Source organism: Vigna angularis, chromosome 1, assembly GCF_016808095.1.
Source record: "Vigna angularis cultivar LongXiaoDou No.4 chromosome 1, ASM1680809v1, whole genome shotgun sequence".
Lineage (NCBI taxonomy): Eukaryota > Viridiplantae > Streptophyta > Magnoliopsida > Fabales > Fabaceae > Vigna > Vigna angularis.
In genome coordinates this window covers 28,443,693-28,471,018 of record NC_068970.1, presented here as the reverse complement: position 1 = coordinate 28,471,018, position 27,326 = coordinate 28,443,693, and the positions used below count along the sequence as shown (strand labels likewise).

General features: G+C 30.8%; 2 protein-coding genes across 6 annotated transcripts; one reads left to right on the top strand and one right to left on the bottom strand.

The window, feature by feature from the left end:
- Positions 1 to 253: 253 nt before the first annotated feature.
- LOC108343176 (disease resistance protein RUN1) lies at positions 254 to 5,199 on the top strand. Of its 3 annotated transcripts, none has more exons than XM_052878023.1 (6): positions 254 to 895; positions 983 to 2,223; positions 2,309 to 2,493; positions 2,623 to 3,348; positions 3,779 to 4,207; positions 4,851 to 5,199. In XM_052878023.1, exons 1-5 carry the CDS (start codon positions 390 to 392, stop codon positions 4,199 to 4,201), a joined length of 3,081 nt encoding a protein of 1,026 aa, XP_052733983.1. In that variant the 5' UTR covers positions 254 to 389; the 3' UTR covers positions 4,202 to 4,207; positions 4,851 to 5,199. The 3 variants fall into 3 exon arrangements, with proteins under 3 accessions (XP_052733983.1, XP_052733986.1, XP_017436771.1); XM_052878026.1 differs by having other exon boundaries at positions 255 to 895; positions 983 to 2,063; positions 2,161 to 2,493; XM_017581282.2 differs by having other exon boundaries at positions 255 to 895; positions 983 to 2,063; positions 2,146 to 2,493.
- A 2,770-nt stretch (positions 5,200 to 7,969) lies between these two features.
- On the bottom strand, positions 7,970 to 10,995 carry LOC108342647 (uncharacterized). 3 transcript variants are annotated; one of them, XM_052878028.1, is made up of 5 exons: positions 10,684 to 10,995; positions 10,479 to 10,549; positions 10,313 to 10,369; positions 9,959 to 10,129; positions 7,970 to 8,187 (listed from the first exon to the last, which is right to left on the bottom strand). In XM_052878028.1, the coding sequence occupies exons 1-5, from the start codon at positions 10,871 to 10,873 to the stop codon at positions 8,122 to 8,124; spliced, it is 555 nt and encodes a 184-aa protein (XP_052733988.1). In that variant the 5' UTR covers positions 10,874 to 10,995; the 3' UTR covers positions 7,970 to 8,121. The 3 variants fall into 3 exon arrangements, with proteins under 3 accessions (XP_052733988.1, XP_052733997.1, XP_017435930.1); XM_052878037.1 differs by lacking the exon at positions 7,970 to 8,187 and adding an exon at positions 9,735 to 9,845 and having other exon boundaries at positions 10,684 to 10,991; XM_017580441.2 differs by lacking the exon at positions 7,970 to 8,187 and having other exon boundaries at positions 9,735 to 10,129; positions 10,684 to 10,989.
- Between the last annotated feature and the right edge of the window lie 16,331 nt (positions 10,996 to 27,326).

Sequence of the window (27,326 nt, the reverse complement as noted above, 5' to 3'; positions counted from 1 at the left end):
AATTTTAAAAAAATCAATTTCAATAAAAATTCAAAATTTGTTTTTCGTCATTTTTCGACTCTATTTTATCTAAGCACCACTTTCTACCGTATCATCACGTATAAAATATGATCATAGTTAATAATTTCATTGTCAAACAAAACAAACACATATAAAATAAGTTATCGATAAAACTATAATAATGATAATAAATAATAGAATATAAACATGGTGAATATATCAACCCATAAACAACAACCAAAACCCGATAATAAAATCAATAAAATTCATAATCCTAATGTTCTTAACTCGTTTTCACTACTAAAAAGAAATATTAATCTTTGAATACTTGGACTGGTTTTTATGTCTCTTTCACTGTGTTGCGTTTTTGCTTTCTCTTCCAACACTTCATGACGTCATCAATTCCTTCCATGGAACTCCCCTCTTCAACTTCCAAACTCTCACGGATGTACGACGTGCTCATCAACTTTACTGGAGAAGACATCCGTAGAAAATTTGTTTCTCATCTCGATTCTGCGCTCTCGGCTAATGGGCTCACCACTTTCCTTTACCATGACAATGCAGTAAAGCCAATGCACATCCAAGAACCTATTCTGAATCTGTGTCGGGTAGCAATTGTTGTTTTCACCGAATCCTATTCTCAATCTGCTTGGTGTCTTCATCAGCTTCAACAAATTATTGAATGGCACGAAACTTATTGCCGACATGTTCTGCCGGTATATTACGAAATTCAGCCATTGGATGTACGTCTTCAGAAGGGTGATTTTGGAAAAGCCTTCAAAGCAACTGCACACCAAACATTTTCAGCACAAGAACTGGAGCATGCCATGTCTAGGTGGAGTCACGCAATCACCAAAACTGCAAATTTCTTTGGATGGGATGATTGCAACTACAGGTAAATCGCTCACTCAATAAGCATATTTTAAGCTTTTGATTGAATTTTGGTAATACATGACTCCATTAATTGCTATTGAACATGAAGGAGTGATGCTGAACTAGTGGACACAATAGTTAAGAGCGTTCTTAATTTACCAGTCTTGTCGGCTACTAGATTTCCAGTTGGATTACAATCTCACGTGAAAGATGTAATTGAAATTATAAAAAATAAATCAATGGAAGTTTGTTGGATAGGGATATGTGGAATGGGAGGATCTGGTAAAACCACCCTTGCCAAAGCCATCTATAACCAAATTCATGGTACATTCACGGAGAAAAGTTTCATTGAAGATACTTCAGAAGTTATTCGAACAGGAGGGCATGCTAAGTTACAAGAACAACTTCTTTCTGATTTGCTAAAGACAGAGGTCAAGATACATAGCGTTGAGATGGGGATAAGTATGATTCGGGAAAGATTATTTGGGAAAAGGGTGCTCATTATACTAGATGATATGAATGAGAATGATCCATTAGACCTATGGGAAAGTAGTGCATGGTTAGGTGAAGGAACTGTAATAATCATTACAACAAGAGATGAAGACCTACTGAGGAGAAAACAAGTTTATTCTATTTTTCAGATAAACGTAATGAACCCAAACGAGTCCCTTGAGCTTCTTAGTTGGCACGCATTTAGAGAAGCAAAACCAAAAGAGGAATACCATTTCCTTGCAAAAAGAGTAGTTGCTTATTGTGGAGGACTACCTCTAGCTCTTGAAGTCATTGGAAGTTATTTATACGAGAGGACGAAAGAAGAATGGAATAGAGTATTGTTAAGATTAGACAATATTCCCCAACACGATGTTCTGCAGATATTGAAAATAAGCTTCGACGGTTTAAGTAATCAAAAGGAAAAAGATTTATTCCTTGATGTATGTTGTTTCTTTGTCGGTGAAGGCAGAGCCTATGTTACGAAGATCCTTAATGGCTGTGGAGTAGATCCTGACAATGGAATAAGAGTTCTCATAGAGCGTAGCCTCATAAAAGTTAAAAAGAACAACAAATTTGGAATACATCCTTTGCTACTAGATATGGGAAGAGAAGTTACTCGTGAAATTTCAAAAAAGGAACCCCGGAACAATAGGCTGTGGCTTGATGAGGATACGAAATATGCAGTCTCAGAGAATACTGTAAGAACATGCTTTATCTATGGTTTTGAAACTTCATGTGGAAAAGGTTGCTTTCTCATGTGCATATATTTGTTTTTCTTAGCTCTTTTCATCACAGGGGACAAAAGTCATTCGGAGAATGCCTACCAGAAGTTATTTCTTCGACCCTTATCCTTTAGCGGTAAGAGACCCCTTTTCATCACTGGGGACAAAAGTCAGTCTGGGATTGCTTACCAAAAATTATTTCTTCGAACCTTATCCTGTAGAGGTAAGAGACCCATCGAGATTGCTGAAAATTGCTGGAGATTCTGAGTACCTTCATAAGAAACTGAGATGGATCAGTTTCCAAGGGTTTTCTTCAGAATACCTACCTAACGACTTTTATCTGCATGATGCAATAGCGATTGACTTAAAACACAGTCTTCTTCGATTAGTCTGGAAAGAACCCCAGGTTTTTACTACGTGCCATTTTCTTTTAAAACTCAGCTCAAAATAAATACAGTATTTTGTTTCCACTTATAGCTATTTTATATTTTCATTTTCTTTGCTAATATTTTATCAAATAACTACCTTCTTGAAGGTTTTGGCGTTGCTGAAAGTCCTTAATCTTAGTCACTCAAAGAACTTGAGAGAAACCCCTGACTTTTCGAGACTACCAAGTCTTGAACATCTCATTCTCAAAGATTGTCCAAAATTGAACAAAGTACACCAATCTATTGGTTTTCTCTGCAATCTTACACTGCTAAATTTGGAGGACTGTACAAGTCTAAGCAATCTCCCCAGAGAGATATATATGTTGAAATCTATAAAAACTCTCATTCTTTCTGGTTGTTCGAAAATTTTCCTTTTGGAAAAAGATATAGTGCAAATGGAATCCTTGATAACTCTAATTTCTGAAAATACAGCCGTGAAACAAGTGCCTATTTCAATTGCAAGCTCAAAAAGCATTGGGTATATATCCATACGTCAATTAGAGGGACTGTCACGTAATCTTTTACCTTCTATCATTGGTTCTCGAATGTCGCCAACAATGAATCCCCTATCTTATATTCATTCATTCATGGATATGGAGGATAAGAGTTGGGATCATATTGCACCATTTCTTAGCCGCCTTTCAAATCTTCGAAGTGTTTTCGTGCAGTGTGACCCTGAGTTTGAACTATCTAAGCAACTAAATACTATACTGGTTGAATATGGTTTAAATATTACCGGAATCAGGGATTCAAAGCATCAATTCAGGTCTTATTTGATTGGTGTTGGAAGATACAAAGAATTCTTCAATGCTGTCAGTGATAGCATATCTGAGGTTCTTCTCTAGCTTTCCCTTTATTTATTACTTTCACTGTCATTTTAGCTATTATTTGAGAGAAGATGAAATTATCCTAGTGAAATATCTTGTAGAAACTACAATACTAAACTTTTAACATCCTTTGCTTCTATAACGCCATGACTTGATCCAAAAGTATCTGATTTTGATTCCTACCTTCTTGCTTTACTTCCTTCATGTTTTTTTTATTCCCAATGATCTTAGAAATATATATTGAAGTAAACAAAAACAAAAATGCATTCTTAATCCCTAAGGACATGATGGTGATAACAAAACTATTAAGATTTATTTAAAATAATTACCACTGGCATCTCTGAATTAGGTGTTACATAGTTGTTTGATTATAATTGTTCATTATTGTAATTTTTAATGATAAAATAATGACTAAGCTTTTTATCTCATGGTAAAGGTATTGGCAAGCAGTCAGTCGTCTGATGCTTCTCTCCCAGGTGACAATGATCCTAATTGGTTGGCCCACATGGGTGAGGGACATTCTGTTTCTTTCACTGTGCCTCGGGATCTTGTCATGAAGGGAATAGCTTTGTGTGTTGTTTATTTATCAACCTCCAAAATCACTCAACCTGAACTTACTACTTTCTTAATTGTTAATTACACGAAGTGCACATTGCATATACACAACCATCGCACAGTAATTTCTTTTAGTGATGAAGATTGGCAAGGCATAATGTCAAATTTAGGATCTGGAGACAAGGTGGAGATTTTTGTGACTTTTGGTCATGGATTGGTGGTTAAGAACACTGCTGTGTATCTGATCTATAATGAGCCAAAGAAAAATTCCCTCATTAAATTCCTAAAGAAAATTGGGATGTGAGTTGTGGTAAGTCATTTATCTTCTTTTTGCACATCAGGAGCATTTTATTTATGGATCTAATGCTAGTATCCTTTATTGATATTTCTTTATTTTTCATGTTTTTCTTGGTTTTCTTTATAGCTTATAGTTATAGAACTCATGTTTATTTTACCCTGTTTCTTATTCCTCAGTTGTGCTTCCTGGGCTCTACTTGAGCTGTTTATTGTATTTGTTTTCTGGGGGTTACTTTTTGTCAATTCTTTTCCCTTTTAGCAAATAATATTTTTTCAAGAAGTCCTCTTAAACCAAGACATTCATTTTGAAATAAATACAGTTGTTTGATATTTTATTTGTTTCACTTTTCTATCTACTAGGCAGTCTGTTTCCGTTTCAACATAATAAGCACAGTAGTCTTAGCCCTTTATTTAAGTCTAAATGAAACAAATTTCTCTCACTTCTCCTTTTACACTGATTCTATTTGTTTTATGTATAGTTTAAATAAGTTAATTTTTTTTTTCAGTTTACCTTTTTAACTTTCATTATAGTTTCAGTTTTTGCCTTTTATTGTACCTAATTTTTCAATTTTCAGTTTTTAACTTGTTCTTTCCAAATATAGTCACGATCTTTAGAAATTATTTTAATTTTGCATAAAAATATTTGTCTTCTGTAGTTTCTGGAATGGCTGAAAAACATGACCACCACCTCGGACTTCTCTAAACTACCTAATGTTGAGAAGCTCATTCTCAAAGAATACCCACGTTTGTGCAAGCTACACCAGTGCATTGGAGATCTCTACAAACTTCTGCTGATAAATTTGAAGGACTGTACAAGTCTTAGCAATCTGCCAAGAAAACCTATAAGTTGAAATATGTGAAAACTCTAATCATTTATGGTTGTTTGAAGATGTAAAAGTTGGATGAAGACATAGTGCAAATGGAATTCTTGACAACTTTAATTTCAGAAAATATTGCCGTTAAACAAGTTCCTTTTTCGATAGTAAGATAAAAGAGCATTGGATATGTGTGGTGACATAAAGGATTATCACGTAATATTTTTCTGTCTATCATTTAGTCTTGGATGTCACCAAAAATAAATCCCCTTTCTGGTATTTATCCATGTTGGGGCATGTCATCATCTCTAACCTCCATAGGTGTGCAGAGTAACAATTTGGGTGATATAGCATCGATGCTTAAGAAGAAGCCTTTCAAAACTTCGTAGTGTTTTGTTGCATTGTAACCTATAGTTTCAGCTATCTAAAGAGTTTAAGAACAATTCTGGATGATTTATATGGTGTAAGTCCTATTAAATTAGAAATATGGTCGAATAAATCACAGATAACAAAGCATTCCTTGAGGCCTTATTTGATTAGAATAGGAAGCTATCATGAAGTTTACAATACTCTCAACAAGTGCATATCAGAGGTTCCTTCTGTCAACTTTCTTTTGATCATTAGTATTCATCTTTGCAATTTATCAAGAGACATGGAATAATCTTGGTAAAATTATCTATAGGAGATCTAGTGCATGCTTTCATTTAGAGTTAACTTCCAAAAGTTATCTTGTTTCAATAAATTGAAAGATCTGCATGACAAACCTATTGTTTGATACCATGAAAATATTGAGATTTTTTATCCTTAGCATCAATGAGTAATTAGACTTTGAAATTGTTTGTATAATTGGGTAAAGGGTTACTAGTTCAGTAAAAGTTGTACGCTGCGAGTTAATGATTGTTTTCTGTTTACTTAGTTATGATTACTTTTTCTCCCTTCTCCTGTTAGCAATTTAGATTTTTCTAGATATTTTAAGATCATATTTTTATTCTCTGTTTATAATGTTCGTTAAGTTGGAATTAGTAATCTTATTTTTTGGGAAAGTTGATCATATAGTCAATGATTTGGTAGAATATATTGGTAGTCCTTATTTTTTTTTTTTTCTTATTTAAATCCTTTTGTAATATATATTGCCTACTACACTTAGTAATGAACGAGTTTTTCTTCTTTTTTATTACTTGTGCACTTTTAACCGAAAGCTCTCTTCTCTGTTTTTCACATTTTCTTTCAGTGTGTTTGATTTTTGTAAAATTGTATCAAAAGTTTAATTGATCTTTAAGAACATGTAAGAGGGAATGAAAATTAATTAGGAATTCATATACAATCCATAAAGGAAATACCCAAAAGAAAGGATGGTGTCCAACAACAGCTTTCTTCTTCCATCTTTAGTATTTGTTGGCAAAAATTATGAGTAGTGGACTGCAAAGTTGAAAACTTATTTGAGTGCTCAAATTTTAGGGAATGTAGTGGAAGATGGAAGTAATCCAACTCCATTACCACACAATGCAACAATGGCTCAAATAAGAACACATAATGAAGAGACAAATGCATCCAATATAATGTTGATGGTGCCACTCAAGGAAGGTCTAGCATCAAAGTGTCATTCTTTTTGGGTAACCTCTTCCTTTTTTTCATCCTTCTTCCTATCCCTCCTTTTATCTCTTCGGTAGTCATACCTCCTATAATGAGCTCCTTTTATCATCGTGATACACACAAAATTTCAAAGTAAACGGTTCAAACTAATTCTTTCACTTTATCTCTAACAACAAAACACTTATCATTTGCGTGACTATTGTTGCAATAGTACTTTCAATACATAGTCATGTTTGCATTTGACAAGTTTTAAGACTTTTTGGACAGAGGAATGAGGTTCGCTTGAATTTTTTTTTCCAAAACTCGTGACCTAGGGCGTTAAGAGGAGTGTAACGCGAGAACAAGCTGGCATGGGTTCTCTCTATTAAGTTGTCCTTCCTACTCGAATCTTGATCACTACCATTTTTTCAGCTTGCATATTATTGACTCTAACTTTGTTTTAATAGTCCTTTACTTCCTCTAAATGCATGAACTTAGCATTCTTAGCCTCAACTCCTCCATACTCGTTCGCAACGTCATGCACAAATCATTAGTGAACGAATCTGGCTTTAGTGTCGTAACCATGTAATGGAGAATAACCTTGGGATTTAAATTCCTAGTCTTTAAAGTTGTTTTTGTTAACCTTTAACAAAGGTTTTCAAAGGTTCATCCTTCTCTTGCCTAATGTTCAAGAGTGCTAGAGATTATAACAACAACCTGTGGCAAACTAAGTAGTAAAAGATGTTGTTATTGTATTAAAACAATTGATAAATAAGAAGGGAGACTGATGAACCACTCGAGGTCATCCCCTTAAGAATTGTAGGAAAGACCTTACATATGACGAATTGTTAGTTGAGTACAAGCTAACTTATGTAATGTAGACGATAACATGCTCATATGGATGTGTGTTGCCATCATAACAAGCCAAAGCTAAGCTTGTCCACTTCTTAGGAATAGGGTGTCAGTGATGTCGTCTATGAAAAGATGGTAATATTTTTCTTCCAGTATCAAAGAGTGGTGAGACTTAGGAGGGGTCCCTCAACCTTGTTCCTTCGAACTGGGAAGGCAAGGAGTTATCTACATCGAGACAGCATTGTGAACAACTTCCTTGTCCTTTTTCTTTTCAATAGTGCCCTCAACAACAATTATCCTTTCAAATATCATGTTAAACCTGATATTTTATTCTCTCAATGCGTCTATCTCCTCGGCATTGCTTTTCTTAAAGTTCATGAACTCTTGTTGCATCTTGGTCTAAGCCTCAAGGATTGCCGTTATATCGACTGAGAAGGGTTGTGCTTCTTTCTCTCTAACCATTATATTTTTGATTGACATCGTACTTATTTTGTTTCTTAAACCCAACTTTTCTTCAAATTAGACATTTCTTTTAAAGAATACTTTTTAACCCAACTTTTCTTCAAACTAGACATTTTTTTAAAGAATATTTTTCAAGTCCACAGTAAACGCTAATTATACTTACAAGATGAATGGGTACCCTCTAAAGAAACTTTAACTACATGAACTCCTTTAACTTTTATAAGGTTTATAACGTCAACATCTTCCTTTTTCTTTCGGTACTTATCCTCCACAAAATGAATGGATGTTGTATCTGCAAAAACATTCGAATCAATTTTCAAGAATTACAGAATAGTTAATATGACTACTAATGTCGAAAATAAAATCAAAACCTAATTCCTATTGTATTTATAGTAATATTTTAATACTTGTAAATTCTTGTTTAAATTGGGTTGAGTATGGGATCAATGGTCCATTTATCATTTACTATTTACCTAAGGTGATGATTAACTACTTTTGGTTAAATTAGATAATATTTAATTCGTCAATATCTTTAACAAGTAATACATGATAACAATAAAAAACACGTCACTTTTAGCAAATGACATTTGACATCGATAAACAACATCAAATCTTAACAAATAAGAACTTTTAGCAATAAACATGAGTTCATCAATAGACAACACTTGATCTTTGATAAGTAATACACAACAACATTTGAGTCAACATTTTATATGTGACACATGAAACCATATGTTTTTTAGTTTTGATATTTAGTGAAAGATTATCTATCTTTTGGTAAATAACTATTAATCTATTAATCTTTATTTGATATTTAGTGAAAGATTATTTTTGGTAAATAACTATTAATTTATTAATCTTTAACAAATAATACCTAATCATTAATAATTAGATGATAATATTTACTAAAAGTCACCCGACAATCAATAATTAACTATTAATCTATACTAAATAGATTTAACCTTCAACAAATAAGTTTAATACATTGAGGAGTGCAATTATCCTAAAAAAAAAATCAAGAACAAAAAAAATATATATATATATTTTACCACATACACTACAAGATTTTTTTTAATTTATTCTTTGAAAACTAGTGTTTTAAAATTAGTTGAATAATAATTATTTTATAATTTTTATTTTTTATTTTATATATAATCAACTATTTTAATTGTAAAATTAAAATAATTATTTATAATAAAATATTATCTCTAGAATAAAAAAATTATTTATAATACATTAATTTTTTAATATAATTATCTTTTCAAATTTTTAACTATTTTATTATATTAAAATAATTATTTATAATAAAAAATTATTTAAAAATATTAAAAACCTTATTTAATAAAATTATAATACTTTTACTTTTATAACTAAAATAATAATAATAATAATTTTATTATTTTCCTTAACATTAAAAAGGTTAACATATATGTATATAACACCTATTTCTAATTGTAAAATAATTACTTAGTTCGAAAATGCTCGTATTAAAAATGTAAAACTGAAATATATAAATTATTATATATTAAAAGGAATCATAATTTCTAAATTAAAAATATTAAGTCAAATTTTACACTATGAGTAATTATTTATTACATATATATAGTTTTCTTATTAGAATAATTGTATAAACTAAAAAAAGTTGAATAGGTAATACTGAAAAAAAAAATTGTGCATATTTTGAAATGGAGAATCCATTTGTCAGTGTATGTTGGTACAGATAATAATTATTTACTAAAAAGTGATCTTTCATTAGAAAAAAAAAGTTTAAAATATGACATGGTTTTAGAGGACAATTTTCTAAATGAAGCAAGTAAAAAGAAAGATGCAATAATTCCATGACAGAAGATCCCTACATACATAATTTCCAACAGAAGATTTCATTTACAAGCTACAGAAATTGAGAGTAAACTTTTGTATCTCACACTATCATCTCAGGAAGTTTAACACCTACAACAAATATGTACAAGATATTAAGTGTTCAAAATATCTACTACTGTTACCAGAATTTGACAGAAAAACCCAAAAAACTTTTAACTGCAATAGAGGTTAAGATCAGGTACTTGAAAATGTGACCCCTTATTCTCCCCCGTGCTCTTGTCTAAACGAGTCTTCTTTAAGCATCGAGACTCATCAATCGCAGAGGACACCCCACAGTACATTGAAGGACACTCGAATCCTTTAGCAATTTCCATCAACATCCCCTGCAACTCTTTCAAATCGTAATGTTTTTTCTGCAACATATATGGTTGGCACATGATCAATGTCTATTCTTCAACCACTATTCATTCGAAACATATTCTGTCTTCAAAATGCTACTGTTTTCATCTTATACAAATACTTATACTTTATATTCAAATTCATATATCTACAAATCTAAACTACCCAAAGGATCGTTATATAGGATGAAGCATTACCTCTCTCCTCGCTTGAGCCATGAGAGACAACATTTCTTCCAAAAAATCAGAAAACCCCTGAAAGTAGAGAAACACAAACATAAATCTTTCATGAATACAACACAGCAAGAAACAAAAGGAATCAAATTTGAATGCACATAAAAGGCAATAACTCTGAAGCACGCACCTCGTCCTCTCCCTCTTGAGGATCATGCAAACCCGCATCATACAGAGTTCTTTTCTTACTGTCCGACAACACTGCTCCAATAAATCACAAACAAATGAGCAACAAAACTTATGTAATTCGCAATACCATAATCATTTCTATGATATAACTTGAGAAAAGGCACAATCTTTTACTCTTGAGACGCAAGAACTTGAAGCAAACATACCCGAATAGGCTTCTTGAATTTGCTGGAATTTGTGTTTGGCTTCTCCCAGCAAAGAAGGCATCTTTGTCCACCTATCAGGGTGCCATTGCATAGCAAGCTTTCTGTAAGCACGCTTTATCTCTTCCACGCTAGAATCCGAACTAACACCAAGAACGTTATAATAAGACGACCCTTCTTTGCAATAACCCATTATCGCAATGAACAAATTCACAGAGTCATGAAAAGAAAGTGACAATTTTGTGTTGTCCTTCAGCTCATGGAATTGCACCCAGATGACAATGAAGGAGGGAATGAAGAAAAAGAAGGTATAACAGGTATTTATTGTTATAGGGATAAAAGGGTGATTTTGGAAATGAATGGTCTAGAAGAAATATCTGAGAAAAAGGAAGATAGTGATTCCAGCCCCTGGAATGTTCGTGAAGGAATAGTAGATATTTTGACGTGGGGGAAGTAGACAGATATTTGATAGAGTATAAATACATGTGGTTGTGAATGTGACAGTGGTAGAGATATTTTAAGATTGAAAGTTTCATCAAAACGTCATCGCTTTGTGTGTTGTCGTTCTGACACTCCTTCCACGTGTAAATCACTATTTTAATGGCGCTTGAACTGCAATCTCACAAAACATGTTATGAAGAACACAAAACCCTATACGCAAATATTTTTCACACAAGAAAATACAGTGTGTGATAAAATTAACTGAGTTTTATAATTAATTAATGCATTAAAAAGTCATAGTAAAGTACTATCGCCTTATCGTATATTAATGTTTGAAAGTAAGAAAATTTTAAAAAATAAAAATATTACTTTAATGACAACACAGGGAAAACTTTTTAATGATAATTTGTGATATAAATTTCTGAAATCTATATTTTTAAGAGAACTTTAGTTAGTAGCATTAAATTTATCATAAATTATATGTTATTTCTTTGCAGAATTGTCCCTAAATTGTTAAAATTCTCGCTAAATTAAAGAACCATTTTTAATGAAAAACTATATACTTTCATGAAATATTGATAAAAAATAGTTAAAACATTTAATTTTTAAATAAACATATATACAATTAGATGATATATAATCCCTGCTCAAAGTAAATATATTGTAATAAATATTTGTATTGTCTTTTCAATATTTATGAAGAAAATGTCCATTTAATAACCATGCTATGCAAGAAAAAGTCCATTTAATAAACAAGTAAATGCACTGTGTAAAATCATATATAATGTACCAATTACAATATTAATTTTATCTATTTTTATTCAAAATAAAAATAATGTTTTTAAAATAAGATACTAAGACAGTTAAAAGTTTTTATGTTTATTACAAAAGAACTTTTTATACTTTGAAATCAATATAGATATAATCGATATAAAAAAAATTATTTTTTATGCTGATTATTACATAGAAGTCTAATTTTATATATTAAATATTTCATCAACTTCTTCTCGTTTTTCAAAATCTTAAAACTTAAGAGCAAACAGCATGAACTCCTCATTTTGCATCCTCATACTTGTCTTCATACGTGTCCTTGACTTCACCATGTGCCTTTTCATAGGCGACATATTTTATCTCAGTTTTATGCTCACTACATGTTACTATGCATTCTCTACTTCACTTCATTCACATTTTTGTTCACATCAGGTCTTCATTCTCATCACTCTTTTTTTCATCTCCGATATCAATCTCATTCGTACTTCTTTACTAAGGAGGTTTGAGACTCCAAAGGCGGCATAGGAAACACAATAAATACATTATTACGTCTACCACTGGTATTTTTTAAGTCTTTTAAGTTAAGTCTATTTTTAATCCGTAAATCTCGTAACATATTTAAATTTTGGTTTTAAGTTTTTTAACATTCTTAAATTAATATTTTAAGTCTCTTCGAATACAACAAAATTTTAATTTTATATCTGTTAATTTTCTAATAGACCTAAATCTATGTTTAACCTAAATGATAACTTTTTTTTCACAAAACATTGGTTCTTTTTGTCTACTCAAAACACAAAAACACTTCTTTCTCCTTTTCTCCAACCATGAGAAATTTCTTTCTTTCTCAACCTTTGCTCATGTCCAACCCAAACGAGTCCATGCCTATCTTGTTAGTCGTGCCCCTCCGACACCTGCTCGCGTCTTCCACCTTCGTTTTTGCGTGGAGAGATTTCTCCACCTTTGCGTGCAAGTCTAATAGGAAGTGTTGTCCTTTTCTCGCGCCCTCCACCTTCGTCTTTGTGTGAGATCTCTCTGCCTCTACGTCCAAGGGCATAGTGTCACACTCATCGCATTACAGGTCATGTCTCCCCTCCTCCTCACATGTTGTTGTTGTTACCTCTTGCGTTGTTGTTGCTATTGTCGCCTCTCGTGTTGTCGCATTCGACGACGTCCTCCTCACTCTTCCTATCCTTAATTTCGAGTACAAGTGAAAGAATTGATTTTGGTTTGTAAGGATTAAGAATTAAAATCTTTGTTTTCTTTTTAGGGTTTTAGATTTTCATCTCTGTTAGTGACTTTTAGGATTAAGAATCTTTAGGGTTTTAGGGTTTCTTATAACGTGATTATTAATGGCTCTAATTTCTCTTTTTTTATTTCTAATTTGTATTATGTTCTCTAAATAATGTGATTGGATTTATGAGTTTTTGTTGTATATGTTTGATTGTGAAGATGAATTGAATTGGGGAATGATTGATTGTGAAGATGTATTTATGTTGTATTATATTTCAATTTCATCTTTATTATTGTGTATGAGAACTTGAGATATAAGAAAGATAAATTTTGTGATGGGTGATTGATGCTAATTTATCTTAGTTTCGTGAAACATTTGGCTATTTGACTTCTAATTGGAATTTTTGAATTGTATGAATCAAATTGTGTGGATTTTGTCTCCTTTAATGTGTAAATTTTGGATGTTTTTCATTACAACATTTAACATAGATTCGGTAAATTAATTTTATCATAATTTAATTTTTTTAAATGATATATAGAAAACAAATAGTATGTAATTTATATTTAATTATTTCAATAAATTAAATTAATTTTCAAATAATTTTTTATATTATTACTTTCAAATTTATAAAATAATTATTTTTCAATTAATTCTCATTTAGTTTTAATTCATTAAATTTTAATCAAAAATATTTTGGTAATTTATTGTATTTCTAAATTAATTTATTTTTTATTTTGTTATATCAATCGTATTAACATAAAAAAGTATTCACTTTCTCTTTATTTAACTTAATCTAAAGAGTTTAATTTTCTCTTTATTTTTTTATTTGATCTTCTATTCAAGCAAAGCATTAGAAATCACATTTAAAAAAAGAGAACCATACAATATCTTCAATAAAAGATATAGGATAATTACTCTCTTCACCATCACACACTTCCTACACCTTCTCATCTCTCTTTTGTCCTTCAATAATATTTAAACGAATATGAATATGCGTTGATTTTTAAATAGATGTCAATATTCATAAACAAATATCGACATCCATTGAAGGATAAACTAATATCAATATCCGTTCACGGATGTTGATATCATTTAAGAATTGAAGTCCACGAAAGTTGAAATTCGTCAAAGTACTAATATTGTGTTAGCTAATATCAAGAAGGAGGATGTCACTGGTCAACCTGCTACTACAACAACCGACGAGTGACTACAAATCTCTTAAATGAAGCTTTCATTGCCCTAACTAAATATTACAAAATTTTCTAGATGGTCAAAGCAAGTGATATGGAACTTTATGGCTTGATTGATTGGACCGCATATGGGATTACCTTTTATATTTCCAACTTTTGGGCATTACATTTTTGTGTTGTTGGATTCCTTCTGTTCTATTTGTTTGGATTTAAATTGCGTTATTCATTTCCTAATTGTTGCTTTTCTTATAATTTTAAATTCTCTTTCCTGGAGTTAATTTGCATGTTTGTTGAGTTATTGTATTACCAAGTTTATTTTTCTCTTGGAAGTAACATTTTGAGTGACTTCTTTCCATTTTTTTGGGATGTTTCATATACAAATTTGTTGTTTCAGCCTCAGAACCAAGGAAAGTTGGTAGCTTGTCATAGAAGAGTCATGTGTTTGTTTATATACTAAAATAATCATAAACAGCCAACAAAAATTTCTGATTCTGAATATTCTCCTTTTAATGTAGGATGAAAAAGTGGAAAGAGAAGCGGTGGCGGCGGAAGAAGGAGGGGTTGGTTGAGGTGTGCACGATCGTGGTAATGGACATTTATGTGGCTGTCAGAGAGTTTAGCGGAGCGGAACCCCCTTTTGCACATAGTGCAACTGCAGGAGTGTGGAGATGTAGGAGTGTCGGGAGATTTAGGGTTTTAAAAAAGATAAATAAAATTAAATGTAAAAATTAAATTAATTTAAGATATTTTTAAAATAAAGAAAATAGTGGGAAAGTATAATAATAACCACCACTTGAGTGGTGGAGGAAGCAAATTCTCAATAAATAGTCCCAATAGTACTTAAGGATGTGAATAGTATAAACTTTGTTGGATTGGAACACGATTAGCAAGGCCCATCGGAAACTACTGATTTTGGTTTTGGACAAGTTGAAAATAAACTTAATTTTCGCACACTTAAAAATTCAACTAGCAACCTTTTTCATTACCAAATGCATTTTCTTGAATAATACGGGTTGTTGGTAGAATTTTCAGCTTTTTCAAGTGTTTCTTCTTGCATCTTATATTAGCAAAATATTTATTAAACAGATTTTTTGAAATTTATTAAAATTTTTGAAAAATCTTTCAACAAATTTGAAAATTTGTTTAAAACAAATCTTTAAACAGATTTTGAAATCTATCGAAGAAAAAAATCTTTCAACGAAATGTGAAATTCGTTAAATTTTTTTGAAAACTTTAATAGATTTCAAAATACATTGAATGTTTGAAAATTTTTTTAATAAATTTCGAAATCCATTTAAAGATTTTTTCTTTAATGAATTTTGAAATCTCTTGATGCATAAATTTTTGAAATATAGATGATGATTTTGAAATTTAAAAAAGAAATGTGAGAGTATAAAGAAAAATGTGGGATATTGTAGGAAGAAATGAACGAAGGAGTATGGACTTAAAGAGTTTGGAAGCACCCAATTAAGAACGAGAGATGCTCCCTCCACCTCCACTCAATACTCCCTGCACCTCCCCATAACCAAATTGCCCCGCAGTAAATTTTTACCAACAACATTAACCTACTTTCATTAATTAGTATTCTCCTCTTCTTTATAACAAATGCACCTCCACAGACCAGTAAACTGTGCACACGGAAATCATTCATGCTTTTCTTCTTCTCCTTCCGAGCTAGATTGTGGTGGTGGGGTAAGTGTGCGTGGTGTGAGTCGGTGTGGTGGTGGGCTGTGCTGGAACATTGGCTGGCAAGGAACCACGGTGGTGGGTTGTGCTGAAACGTTTAAGGTGGTGGTGGTTATCGGAGCAGCAGGAGGAGCTTCGTCTCAAGTGCGGATGTCAATCCTTCAACGGAGGTGATGATCCGTCGACATCCGTTTCAGTGCCAAACGGATGTGCGACATCCGTTCTGGCGCTCCGGTCATCCCATCCACAAAAACGGAACAGCAAAATACCAGAATAAGAAAACTAACCTCCAGTAGCTTTCTCCACCCACTAACGCACCACCCACGAACCACCGCCTACCACCACCTCCACACCACCGCACCACCAACGGCTCTCCGACGACACCAAACGGATCTCAAAAAGGATGTGGGAAGAGAGTGAGAGAAGGATGTGGGAAGAGAGGGAGGCAGATGTGAAAAGAGAGTGAGAGACGGATGTGGGGGAGAGAGTGAGATTGAGTGGGGGCTGCGGATGATTTAGGGTTTTAAAGTTAAAGTAAAAAGTTAAAATTTTAAGGATGATTTTGTCATTACAAATTTTTTGGGGAGGTGCAGAGAGTATCGGTGGTGGTGGAGGGAGCAACCCTGATAACAAATGGAGACCGAACCTAATGGTGCTGGGCTTGAAAATTTGGGTTGGGCCGAAATCGGATTGAAGAATCCAAATCACATACTAAATGAATTATTTGACGTTAATAATAAACAGTGTTTGTTTGTATACATTCAATTTATTTAATGTGATTATTTATTTCTATTTTTCACTAACCTTTTGAAAATAAATAATTACTTTTTCCAAAATAATTTTTATTATTGCATACAATCTTGTCATTTGAACTTATTATAATTTACAGTGTATAAAGAAAACTTATACCGAAATCTTTTTCATAACTAAAATTACGATACTTAAGGATAATAATGGAATGAGACGATTAACAATAATAATAAGTAAACAAAATAATAATAATTATATGTCTTTGATTTTGAGGTAAAAGTTTAGATCTATTTCTATTTATGTATTTAATTAATGTGAAATTTTTGTTTTATTCGAATCTTTATCTAGTAATTTGTATGGTTGTACATGTAAATATACTATTGATGTGAAAATGCAAGTCCAATAAAATATTGCACACAGACATTTGATGTGTTAATAAAACTTAAATGGTTAGATATAACTATTACTTCATATTTAATAATAATAATAACCATTGGCGTCATCCAATGGCTTTCTTTCTAGCCAAACCAATAAATGCCCTTTAGTCTACTTTTTCATGTCATGTCACAAATAATATTTTATTTCTTTCATCTTTAAATATAATAAGGAGTCAATCATATTCTGATCAAACCTATTTAAAGTGAAAAAATAAAATAGGTAAAATGCAAACATAAGAGTTATTGATTTGAATTAAAAAAAAATCCTAAATTTAAATTATTAAACATATCATTTTATTCAACCCTAAAGAAAAAGCTTTTTGCGTTGGTTCGTATGCATTGAATGCGAATTTATTAGTACATTGTTGAGTTTTAAACATAAAAATGTCTTAAAATTAGCATATCCACGTGATACTCATAATCTACAAGTTAGGCACAACAAGAGTTTCTTTCTTTTTCTCTTTTTTTTTTCTTTTTCAGCACAATATCTTTGTATTACTTTATTTTTCCTAATAATGTTTTTCATAATATATATAAAAAATGGTTTCATTATAAAAAAAAAAGAGAAAAAATGGTTTCGTAAATTGACCCAATAGGGTTTAGAGAACACGAATGAGCAAACACAATTTTGTTTTCGTCAAATATAGAGTGTGGTCTTAGTCAATAATGGAATGTACACCTTTTCTTTTGCCTGGCTTCAAAAAGTAACACTGAAAATATTATTAAAAAATATCCACTTTGAAAAAGACAACGTATTATACTTTATCAAATATAAATGAATATAATTAATTTGAAAACAATTCCAATTAATTACAAATTACTTTACTTCTAAAGTAATTATTACGAAAGTCAATAGTTTTTAATGCATAAATTTGGTGCAAGCTGGGTCCCACTTCAGGTTTGGAGGTTCAACTGTCATTCTCCGGATTAGGGTTAGCTATTGTTTTTCTTTTTTTCTTTTTTATAACAAAAATTATATCATTTTCTTTTCTTAAAAAACTAAGTTTTGATTTTTTTTCTTGTTCATTATATCATCATCTGTTCCCTATTTCGTTTTCTCTTCCTTTTTAAATTATCTTTATATCCCTCATTCCCCTTATCCCACACCCTTTTATAAAGTAAAAACAATTTTGTAAAGAGATGTAAACAAATACTATTATACCTAAATTAGATTATTTACTTAAATATTTAATTCGCATTACAATAAATAAAGTAGACCTTTTAAATATGTGCCCATATATAAAAAGATAATAAACTTGTAGATAAACTAATGAGGATATCTGTTAACTTATGTTTTAAGACGCATATTAGTATGTTTAAATATATTTTTATTTATAATTAACAAGCCTACTCCTAAATGGAAAAGTAATATTAATACAATAGCAATTAGTCAAATAATAACAACTACACCGATAGTAAATATCTAATAGCAATATATAATTATCCTAAGTTTGGTTTAAGATCCTCGACCGTTGGATGTATATCTAACAAAAAAACTGCTAACTCATCTGCTTGCACGTCCATTCAGAAAATATGCACATCATATTCTTATTTTTAACATAGAAATTAGTATTTCAAAGTTTTGAATTTTTGCAGTTGATGTATAGAAGCTACCTGAAAAGTTGAGAGTGCATTGATTTTAACATCTTCAACTAAGGTATTGAATTCAAGCATTGTGGTATGTAATATTTTTTCTAAACATAATCAATCTGATTTTTTTAATAAAGATTAATCGACGACAAAGTTTATAAATTTCAATACCAATAATATAGTTATAAAAAATAGTTCAAACTTGCATTAGTTTACATACACAATGAAAAACGTGATTTAATGTAATTTTAATATAGAAATTATGTAAGTAGTCATTTTGAATCAAAATCAAGTTTGTTTGTAAAAAGGTTGAATAATAACTTTGTTCAACGAATTGGGGCAATTTTTTTTTATAATAAAATGTTTTATGAACTTAAGGCAATGTTGAAATTATTATATGTAAAATATAAGAATGAGAGTTAAATTGTGGTTTCAGAATTAAAAAAAAAATAAGTGATTGAAATTTAAATTATTAAATTAGTTTCTAATATTAGAAAGTGACCAAATATTTTAGTGATCGATTTGTGACCAAAACTTAAGTGATTGTTTAGTGATTGATTTGAAAATTAGTGACTAACTATTTTGTAATTCATTACTGTTTATTTTCGATGACCAATTTTATTTTTTATTGATGGGTTTTCTGTGATTAATGTTAGAACCCATTAAAACCCACTAAAAATCCTAAGTAGCGGGAGCCAAGTGCCAAGGAGAGAGTTAATGTTTCAGTTAGTGGAAAACAGGTGGCTGTAGGAGAGTGATCGTTCGATTTTAGTGACGGCAGTACTTAATGCCAAATTTCAAATGCCGTGCCACTTCTCTGCATGCTTTCCTTCTTCTCCAAACTGCTGAAACCATTTCCTCCTCCTTCTCTCTAAATCTCCTTCATCTTCTCTCTAAGAAAATCTCATTTTTCTTCTTCCGATCACCTCTCAGGCACCGTTTGAACTCTCCCGGCGTCAAGGGCTTTCGTTTAAACCGATCGGGTTGTGGTTCTAAGCCGGTGAGTTACTTTCTCCTTAGCACGTTCGTTCTTTTCGCATGCAAACCCATATTTCTGGTCACCTGAGCGAATCAGTGTATTTTGAGTATTTCTGGTCTTTTGTTTGGTTCAATTTATTAAAACGTGATTGTCGAACGTTAAGGTCTTTGGTAGTAGTGATCTCTATTCTGCATCTGTGAGCGTTCGGTTACGTTTAGAGGTAAGGGAAACTTATATAATTTGATTAAGATTCTTGTTTTGAACGTTTGTATGTTGTATGACACTTTGTTTGATTAATTGATGAGTATGAAATATGCGTGTTACTGCATGTTGGATTGCTGGATGGATGATTGATAAATGGTGCGAACTGAGTTGAGATAGGGTTTGATCTTCAAACTGTAGTATTATGAGTAAATGTTGTAGTATGGTCGAATGTCATTAGTGATTGTTCGATTCTTCATGGAAGTGCATGGTCTTAACTAATTTCTCATGCTTTAGGAATATTTTCTGAGAGTCATTCTGTAATACTCTGCAGAATTAGGTAAACTGTAACCAAGAGTCAGTATTGGTCGTTCAGTTTTCCTTTGAGCGTCCGTCTAAAATAAATTCTTCTTCTAGAGAAAATTTAGTTAATGATGATCGTTTTATATTATTAGATATATGTAAATGAGCGTTCGGTCTAAGTATAGTTCTTCTTTATGTTTTCTAAACAGCTTAGTTAATGTATTCTATAATAAGTAAAGTCGTAGATGATATCGTTATTTTTCATTAAAAATAAGTGTGGCGCAATTGTATATATATATATATATATATATATATATATATATATATATATATATATTCATTCATTTTATTTAAGTTTAGTAGTGCTCGGTCTTGGACCAAGCGTTCGTTCAATAGTGTTTGGTTTCTACAAGGCTCGGTCTTAAACCTAGCGCTCGGTCTCGTTTCAGTAATCTATTATTACCGTTTTTAAAATAAGAGTCTTCGGCCAAACTCAATAGCGTTCATTTCTTCATAGTATCTCATCAATTATTAGTATTTGGTGTCAAACAGTATTAGTCTCTAAAAGGTGTTCGGCCTAAAGTCTTAGTACTCGGCCTAGGCTTCGTGGCGTCCGGTTTGAACTCTTAGGGATCTGTTTATTGAAGTGGATAAATTCGTAAATAACGCTCGGTCATGTTAGTTTCTAAGAGGTATTATTACAGTCAGATTTGTGCTATGATGAGAAAGTGTGATCTTATTTCAGTTGAATATATTGATGATGAAGTATGAGAGAATTTGAAATGTGATGTGAATGAAATAGTTTGGTTATGAAAGAGTATTCCAGGAAGGAATATCTCAGAAAGTGGTTCTTGATTGGTAAAGTATGAATGTGGGCAAAGCTTAGCGAGCGTTTATCCTGATATTCCATGATTACTCATTCTCACGTAGAGAGGAGTAAGTCATGTGTGCAAATGATAGGAGGTCCTAGTCCATAAGGTTAACTTGGACGGAATGGATTAACCTCGGGTGGCAGCTGTTGAGGGTATCCCAATTATTACATCACCCGGGTGCACAAACGTCGTAGCTATACAGGATTCATACAGTCCGGGCAATCAAAGTCAAGTGGTCGGTCTTTGCATGCCATGATGTATGAATTGTGATTTAGTTGTTGTTTGATTTAACCACGAAAATTGTATGTTTTATTGAATTAATTAAATTACATAAGCTTACCCTATTTATTATTTTGTTTGTGTTGTGCGTTCGGTTGTTGTCCTGTTGCAATGATCATCCGTGTGGATGTGAGCAGAAGGAGAAGAGTTGCTGGAAAAAGCACTGGAAGAGGTGAAAGTGAAGGTCGAAACTTAGGAACATTCGGTCAGTTGTTGGCTTCATCTTTTGTAAGACTGTTCGGTATAAGTTTATTTTGTAAACCGTTCGGTCTAATTGTAGTTAGTGTGCGTTTTTTAATTCCCTACTATTATGTAAGACCGTTCGGCCATAATAGTACCTCGTTATGTGTAGAACTGAACTGTAGTATTATTAATGTGATTATTCTCGTATATGCTTTATACTGTATTTTTGGGATGTTACAATTAAAATGTCTTTTTTTAGTGTTAGAAGATGTATTTTCTTTTATTTTTAACTTCCAATACTTCATTGTTATAATAATAAATTGGTAATGCTAGTACAATAAGATTTTCAAATTTCAATATTTATTATGTATGAATATTCTTTATCCTTATATATATATATATATATATATATATATATATATATTAAAAAATAATTTGTCCAACTTACAAATTGTATAACGATTTCTCCTTTTGTTCTATCAAAAGGTTTTTTCTGTTGTTGTTGTTTTGTGTTTTTGTTCAAAAGTGAGTTAGCAATTACACCTAAACTCACTGGTATAGATTATTCTATCCTGACTAAAATTTATTTTATATGTCCAAAAAAGAATCCTAATCAATATAAAAAAATTAACCAAGATAACTGAGCTATTTTATGCATTCCTAAGTTCCTTTCACTTAATTTTAAATGCATATTAAATGCGTTCAAAATAGGCTATGGTCTCTTATTTTTACTAGTAAATTTTATACCCTTAACGAAGTTGAATATATATGTAAATATAAAAGCAAAATTGTAACACTATACATTTTCTAACATATAGTGCAGAATTATTTGAAAATAAACAAACATAGAATAAATGCAATTTGTTTGACGAAAACACAAAGAATTTTATCTGGGACGAAATTGAAGAATTTAATAATTCCAGCCCCACCTAAATTATTTTAGTTATTTATATATTTAATACAAAAAAAAAAAAAGTCATGTATGGTCTGCCTAACTCTTGGTTCTTTTGTTGCACTTTTTCCGCAGTCTTTTTCATTTTTCTATTTTGATTTCCATTTCGTTCACGCCTCTATCCTAAACATTTTCCAACTCTATGGTCTGCTGGATAACCCTACTTTTCCAATCTTCTTTAGTCTTCCCGAAACCTTCAAATATACATCACCATCGCATCATAACCATAATATATATCATTTTATATTTTCGATCCACCAAAATAATATTCATTAAAAAGTTTTAGCATCTCATTGGATAAGGAGTTATCCCAACTCAAGTTTAGAGCTTTCCACGCCAGCATCAAATAATCTCATGCGGATAAGTTAAACAAAAATAAAATAAAACTGAATTAATATCTCATGACTTGGCTAAGTTAAACTAAAGTGTTATCCAAATTTGTTCAATTAGAAAAAAAAAGGAAGATAAAAGATCAGTAACAGTGGTTTTTAGAGGAAAAGGTTAATTTTTCTTGAGGTGGTGATGAAGAACGTAGGTGATGAGTGATGGGCAAAGCAAATTTGGAAGGGAGAATAATAATGAGTGATTTGGTAGAGTTTTTGTGATTTGTGATTAAATGGTCCATAAAGTGTTTCAAGGAGACACATGAAAATGGGCATTATAATGTATTGTAAGCACCTTTTGTCGACATGGATATCCCCATAGAAATGTGGACAAATGATAACTATATTCTCCACAAAATTAAGACTTGCAAGAAGAAGCATGGGAATAGAATCCTAGAATGTGAGTTTGGAGTTTTGAGAAATAATGCTCTCACCAGACACTCACAAGAATACAACACAACTCTAACTTATAAATAAAGACGACTACAACGCCTTCAATGCCACACCACCACTGTCTCCCACGAATAAAAACCACCATTTACAGCAGTTGTTGAAACACCTCAGATGCACTAAAACCTCTCATCACATCCCATTTAATAAACAACCTACCAAACTTTTCACCAATTACCCATTCCAATTTTTACCACCAAATCTCATATATTTCAATTTCATCTTTCATTTCTTCAAATTTTTATCACCACCAATAAAATATGGATTATTTATACATTATTTCTAATATAAAACTCTGAATCTTAGTATTTATTAGTCTTTTGTTTTTCTAAAATTAAATATGTTTTTAGTTTTAAAATCGTTTTCAAAAATTGTGTTTTGTTCTTAAATTAATTTTATATATATTTTATCTATACATTTTATGAAAATCATGTAAAATATTTTTCTTAACATATGTCGTATTTTTTATATGACAAACGAAATTTTACTTGAACTATAATATAACATCCACGTGTAAGGGCAATATATATGTATATATATAAATTTAATTTAACATCTAAATAAAATTTTAAATTTAAAAATGAAACATATATTTAATTTTTTTTTATACATCTTTCAATTTTTTTCATTTCTATTCATTATGAAAAAAATATTAATTTATGCTTGTCAGTGTAATGTTAAAATTTGAACCATAAAGGTAATGCAAGGAGGGCATTGCGCTGGAATTGGTGTTAAGATTAGCAGCATGTATGATTGAGATATATAGGGATTAGTGAGAAAAGTTTTGAGTGTGACATAACACAATTGAGGATTAGTGGGTGTGTTTGTTTGTCCTTAACTTATTGAGAATATGGTCAAACCGACCAATGTAGAGAAACATACATGCACACAAGAAGCTACTTATTAGCCATGTTTTTAGTCAGAGTATTGCCAAAAGATACTAAATAGCTCCTCATATAGGTCTTAATCTTAATCTTTGTGTTTAAGGACTAATTTCATCCTCAAGTGGAACATGACAAGATTGCAACCATCATGCCACACTTTTATTATATCTCATTCATATTATATACGTACTTCTCAATGAGATAATGTTAAGGATGCAATCTTCTAAAGAATACAAAAGGTGTGAACTGGATTTGAATTTTGGATTATAAATAATTGGGATTTGATTGCTGTAAAGTAACATGCATTTTTAAAAAGAAAATAAAAACTAAGTTACGTATATATGACAAAATCATTGTTATTGATTGGAAATAATTAGCAATTATACCTTATTTTTCTTTAAAGTGCATCATTTATTTTGGATTAACTAAATTTTGTTTTTTTAATATTTTTTATATATTTTCTCCGTGCAATTTACAATAATTATATTGAATGAGATTTTTCTTTTTAGTTTTAATGGTTATTCTTTAACTATAAAGTTTGTAAAACCTTTTTTCTAATAGAAAATAGTATTTTAAAATTTTTCCTAATATTTTATCTCTTTTATTTTATCCTTTTCATATTATTTTTAAAGTGAATTTCAATATTGTAAAGAAAATTATCAATAATTTGAAACAACTTTGTATTATTATATAATTTTTTACTATGGATTTAAAATATAATTTTTATGTTAAAAATATTTATTTATTGTATGTTTAGTTATAGTATAATTTATGTATAGAATTTATTTATTCATTGTAAATTTCAATTACGTAAAATAAACATTATCATAAGTTTAAATATTATATCAAGTAAACCTAAAAAGATTAACTAGTGTTATAAGGATGTGAATCTTTTAAAAAATTTGTGACCACGGTAAAAACTGAGTTTTGTTTAAAGAGAATAATCCATTTGAAATTATTTAAAGAAAATTTATAAATAGAATATAATTAACTTTTTATTTTATTCAAAAACTAATTTTTCTAAAACTTATATCTTTCTAACTCTCTTTTAAGTTATGGAAGAATTTCATTGTTGTACAGTATATCATATTAAGGAAGTAGTGAGATAAGGAGTAAAGTAAACTAATAAGTGTGATCTTCGTAAGTGGTTGAATCATTGTTAAGATTTTCATTCTTTTCTACTCCTCTTTAGGTGGTTGGTAAAGGGAAGATACTTGGTGTATGGTTTACATTTTCTAATCTATATTGAGCCTTGTTGGATATCTAGATGCATTAACAAAAGAAAATGACTATTACGTTAACCCATTTATATATGATTAGAAGATATAAGATGTAAAAAGTGTATAATGATAATTTTATAAATAATTTGTCAAAATTTATATTTGATCCTTTTTCACTCTGCAAAAATTTTACTTTTTACATCTAGTTCATTTAAGGTAAACTTATGTCTAACCTAAATGAGTAAAAAGTGAAATTTATATTTGATGGGAAAAGGTCAAATATAAATGGTTTAGAAAAAGCTCTTGTGTCTCTTTGATTTTCACTTCTCCTTCATAGTATGTGAATAAAAAACATAATACGATTTTTATGATTTTTTCTTTCTTTGTTTTTGGTACCACTTCAAAAGGTCTCTTACTAATGGAGGTATCTTATGTGTATATATACTCATGTTCTTTCTCCCCTTCATGGGTTTTCTTCTTCAACCATGGTGGTTTTCCCCCTTTTAGTTTGGAGAGGAAGTTAGGTTGCATATTTAAGGTGGAAATGTGAAGGAGAGGCACGATTGAAGCTTGGAGTAGTCGCTAGGTGCCTTATTCTTTAAGGTTTCAATTTCTTCTTTATCTCTTCAATTTCTTAACTATAGGTTCTCTACCATGGGGAACTATTTCTATTTATTGAGATTAGATGTAAAGCACTGAATTCTTGTTTAAAATGTGTTGTTAATATACATATATGCTTGTCCAATTCAAGTTAGTATTTAATTTCCATGCTTAATGCTTGATATGGATTGTTTCCATGCTTGACTTTGTGATTCTTGAGGTGTTGGGAAATTTCTTTAGAATCTAGACTTGAAATTAAATGCCTAATGGATGTTTGTGTTTAGGAATAGTACTTGGTTCATTAGTAATTTTAGACTCTTTAAATTAATGCATGATCTCACTTGTTGGGAGATTCAAGGGATTAAAACTTGATGAGTGATTATAGGTTCAAAGGCTCTAGGAATAGGATTTGAGTATGTTAGTGAGTTGGTTTTGACATGAATATGTAGTTGAAATGTTTGTGAATGCATGAGAATGAAGTGGATGAAATATAATCTTGAAAATCACAAATAGTCTATGTTTAATTTCTTGTTGCACACCAATTGTTTGATAAAAAATACAGAAAGATTCCATAGTATTTTTGTGATTTTTGTGATCTAATTGAGTTGTTGTGTACAAGATTTGTCAAGTGTTAAACTATGTTACCAATGAGGAGCATTGATGTCTTGAAGATATTATGGTTTTGATGATGCTACAAGAAGAAGAACTTGAAGAATTTGTGTTGTATTTATTTAAAAGCATTTCTGTAGAATCAATTGTAATAGGAATAACTTTGTTGATGTAAACACCTTGAAGTTTTCCTGTCTTTAGAAAGTTTGCGCAAATAATTGATTATTTGGTGTAATAGTCGATTATCACGAGCTTATTTGAAAAATAGTTACTTGCGCAAATAATCTATTATTTCTCATAATAATCGATTATTACAGTCTGAGTCAGTATTATTCAAGTCACACAAATAATCGATTATTCCTTAGGATAATCGATTATCACATTTAAAAAACCCCATAACGGACACGAATAATCGATTATCACTTATAATAATCGATTATCAGTAGCAGTTGGGAGCTGTCTTTTTAGTTTCTGACCTCTAGGCTATATATACTCATTACCAAACCTCTTAGAGGTAATCTAAGCCACTTGAGAATACAGATACGTTTTGAAGAAGTTGTCAAGTATTAGAGGTGCTTAAATCAAGTCTTGTGAATAAGAGAAGCTTGTGCTTAGTGTGTCTAAGGTTGAAGTGG

What these genes read in the sequence shown, in the direction of transcription:
- LOC108343176 (XM_017581282.2), top strand. Translation starts at nt 390, where the DNA reads ATGACGTCATCAATTCCTTCCATGGAACTCCCCTCTTCAACTTCCAAA. An exon ending in ATGCAGTCTCAGAGAATACT is followed by an intron (nt 2,064 to 2,145) that starts GTAAGAACATGC and finishes TGTTTTTCTTAG; the next exon opens with CTCTTTTCATCACAGGGGAC. An exon ending in TCAGTGATAGCATATCTGAG is followed by an intron (nt 3,349 to 3,778) that starts GTTCTTCTCTAG and finishes CTCATGGTAAAG; the next exon opens with GTATTGGCAAGCAGTCAGTC.
- LOC108342647 (XM_052878028.1), bottom strand. Translation starts at nt 10,873, where the DNA reads ATGGGTTATTGCAAAGAAGGGTCGTCTTATTATAACGTTCTTGGTGTT. An exon ending in CTCAAGAGGGAGAGGACGAG is followed by an intron (nt 10,370 to 10,478) that starts GTGCGTGCTTCA and finishes CTCTACTTTCAG; the next exon opens with GGGTTTTCTGATTTTTTGGA. An exon ending in TGGCTCAAGCGAGGAGAGAG is followed by an intron (nt 10,130 to 10,312) that starts GTAATGCTTCAT and finishes TATATGTTGCAG; the next exon opens with AAAAAACATTACGATTTGAA.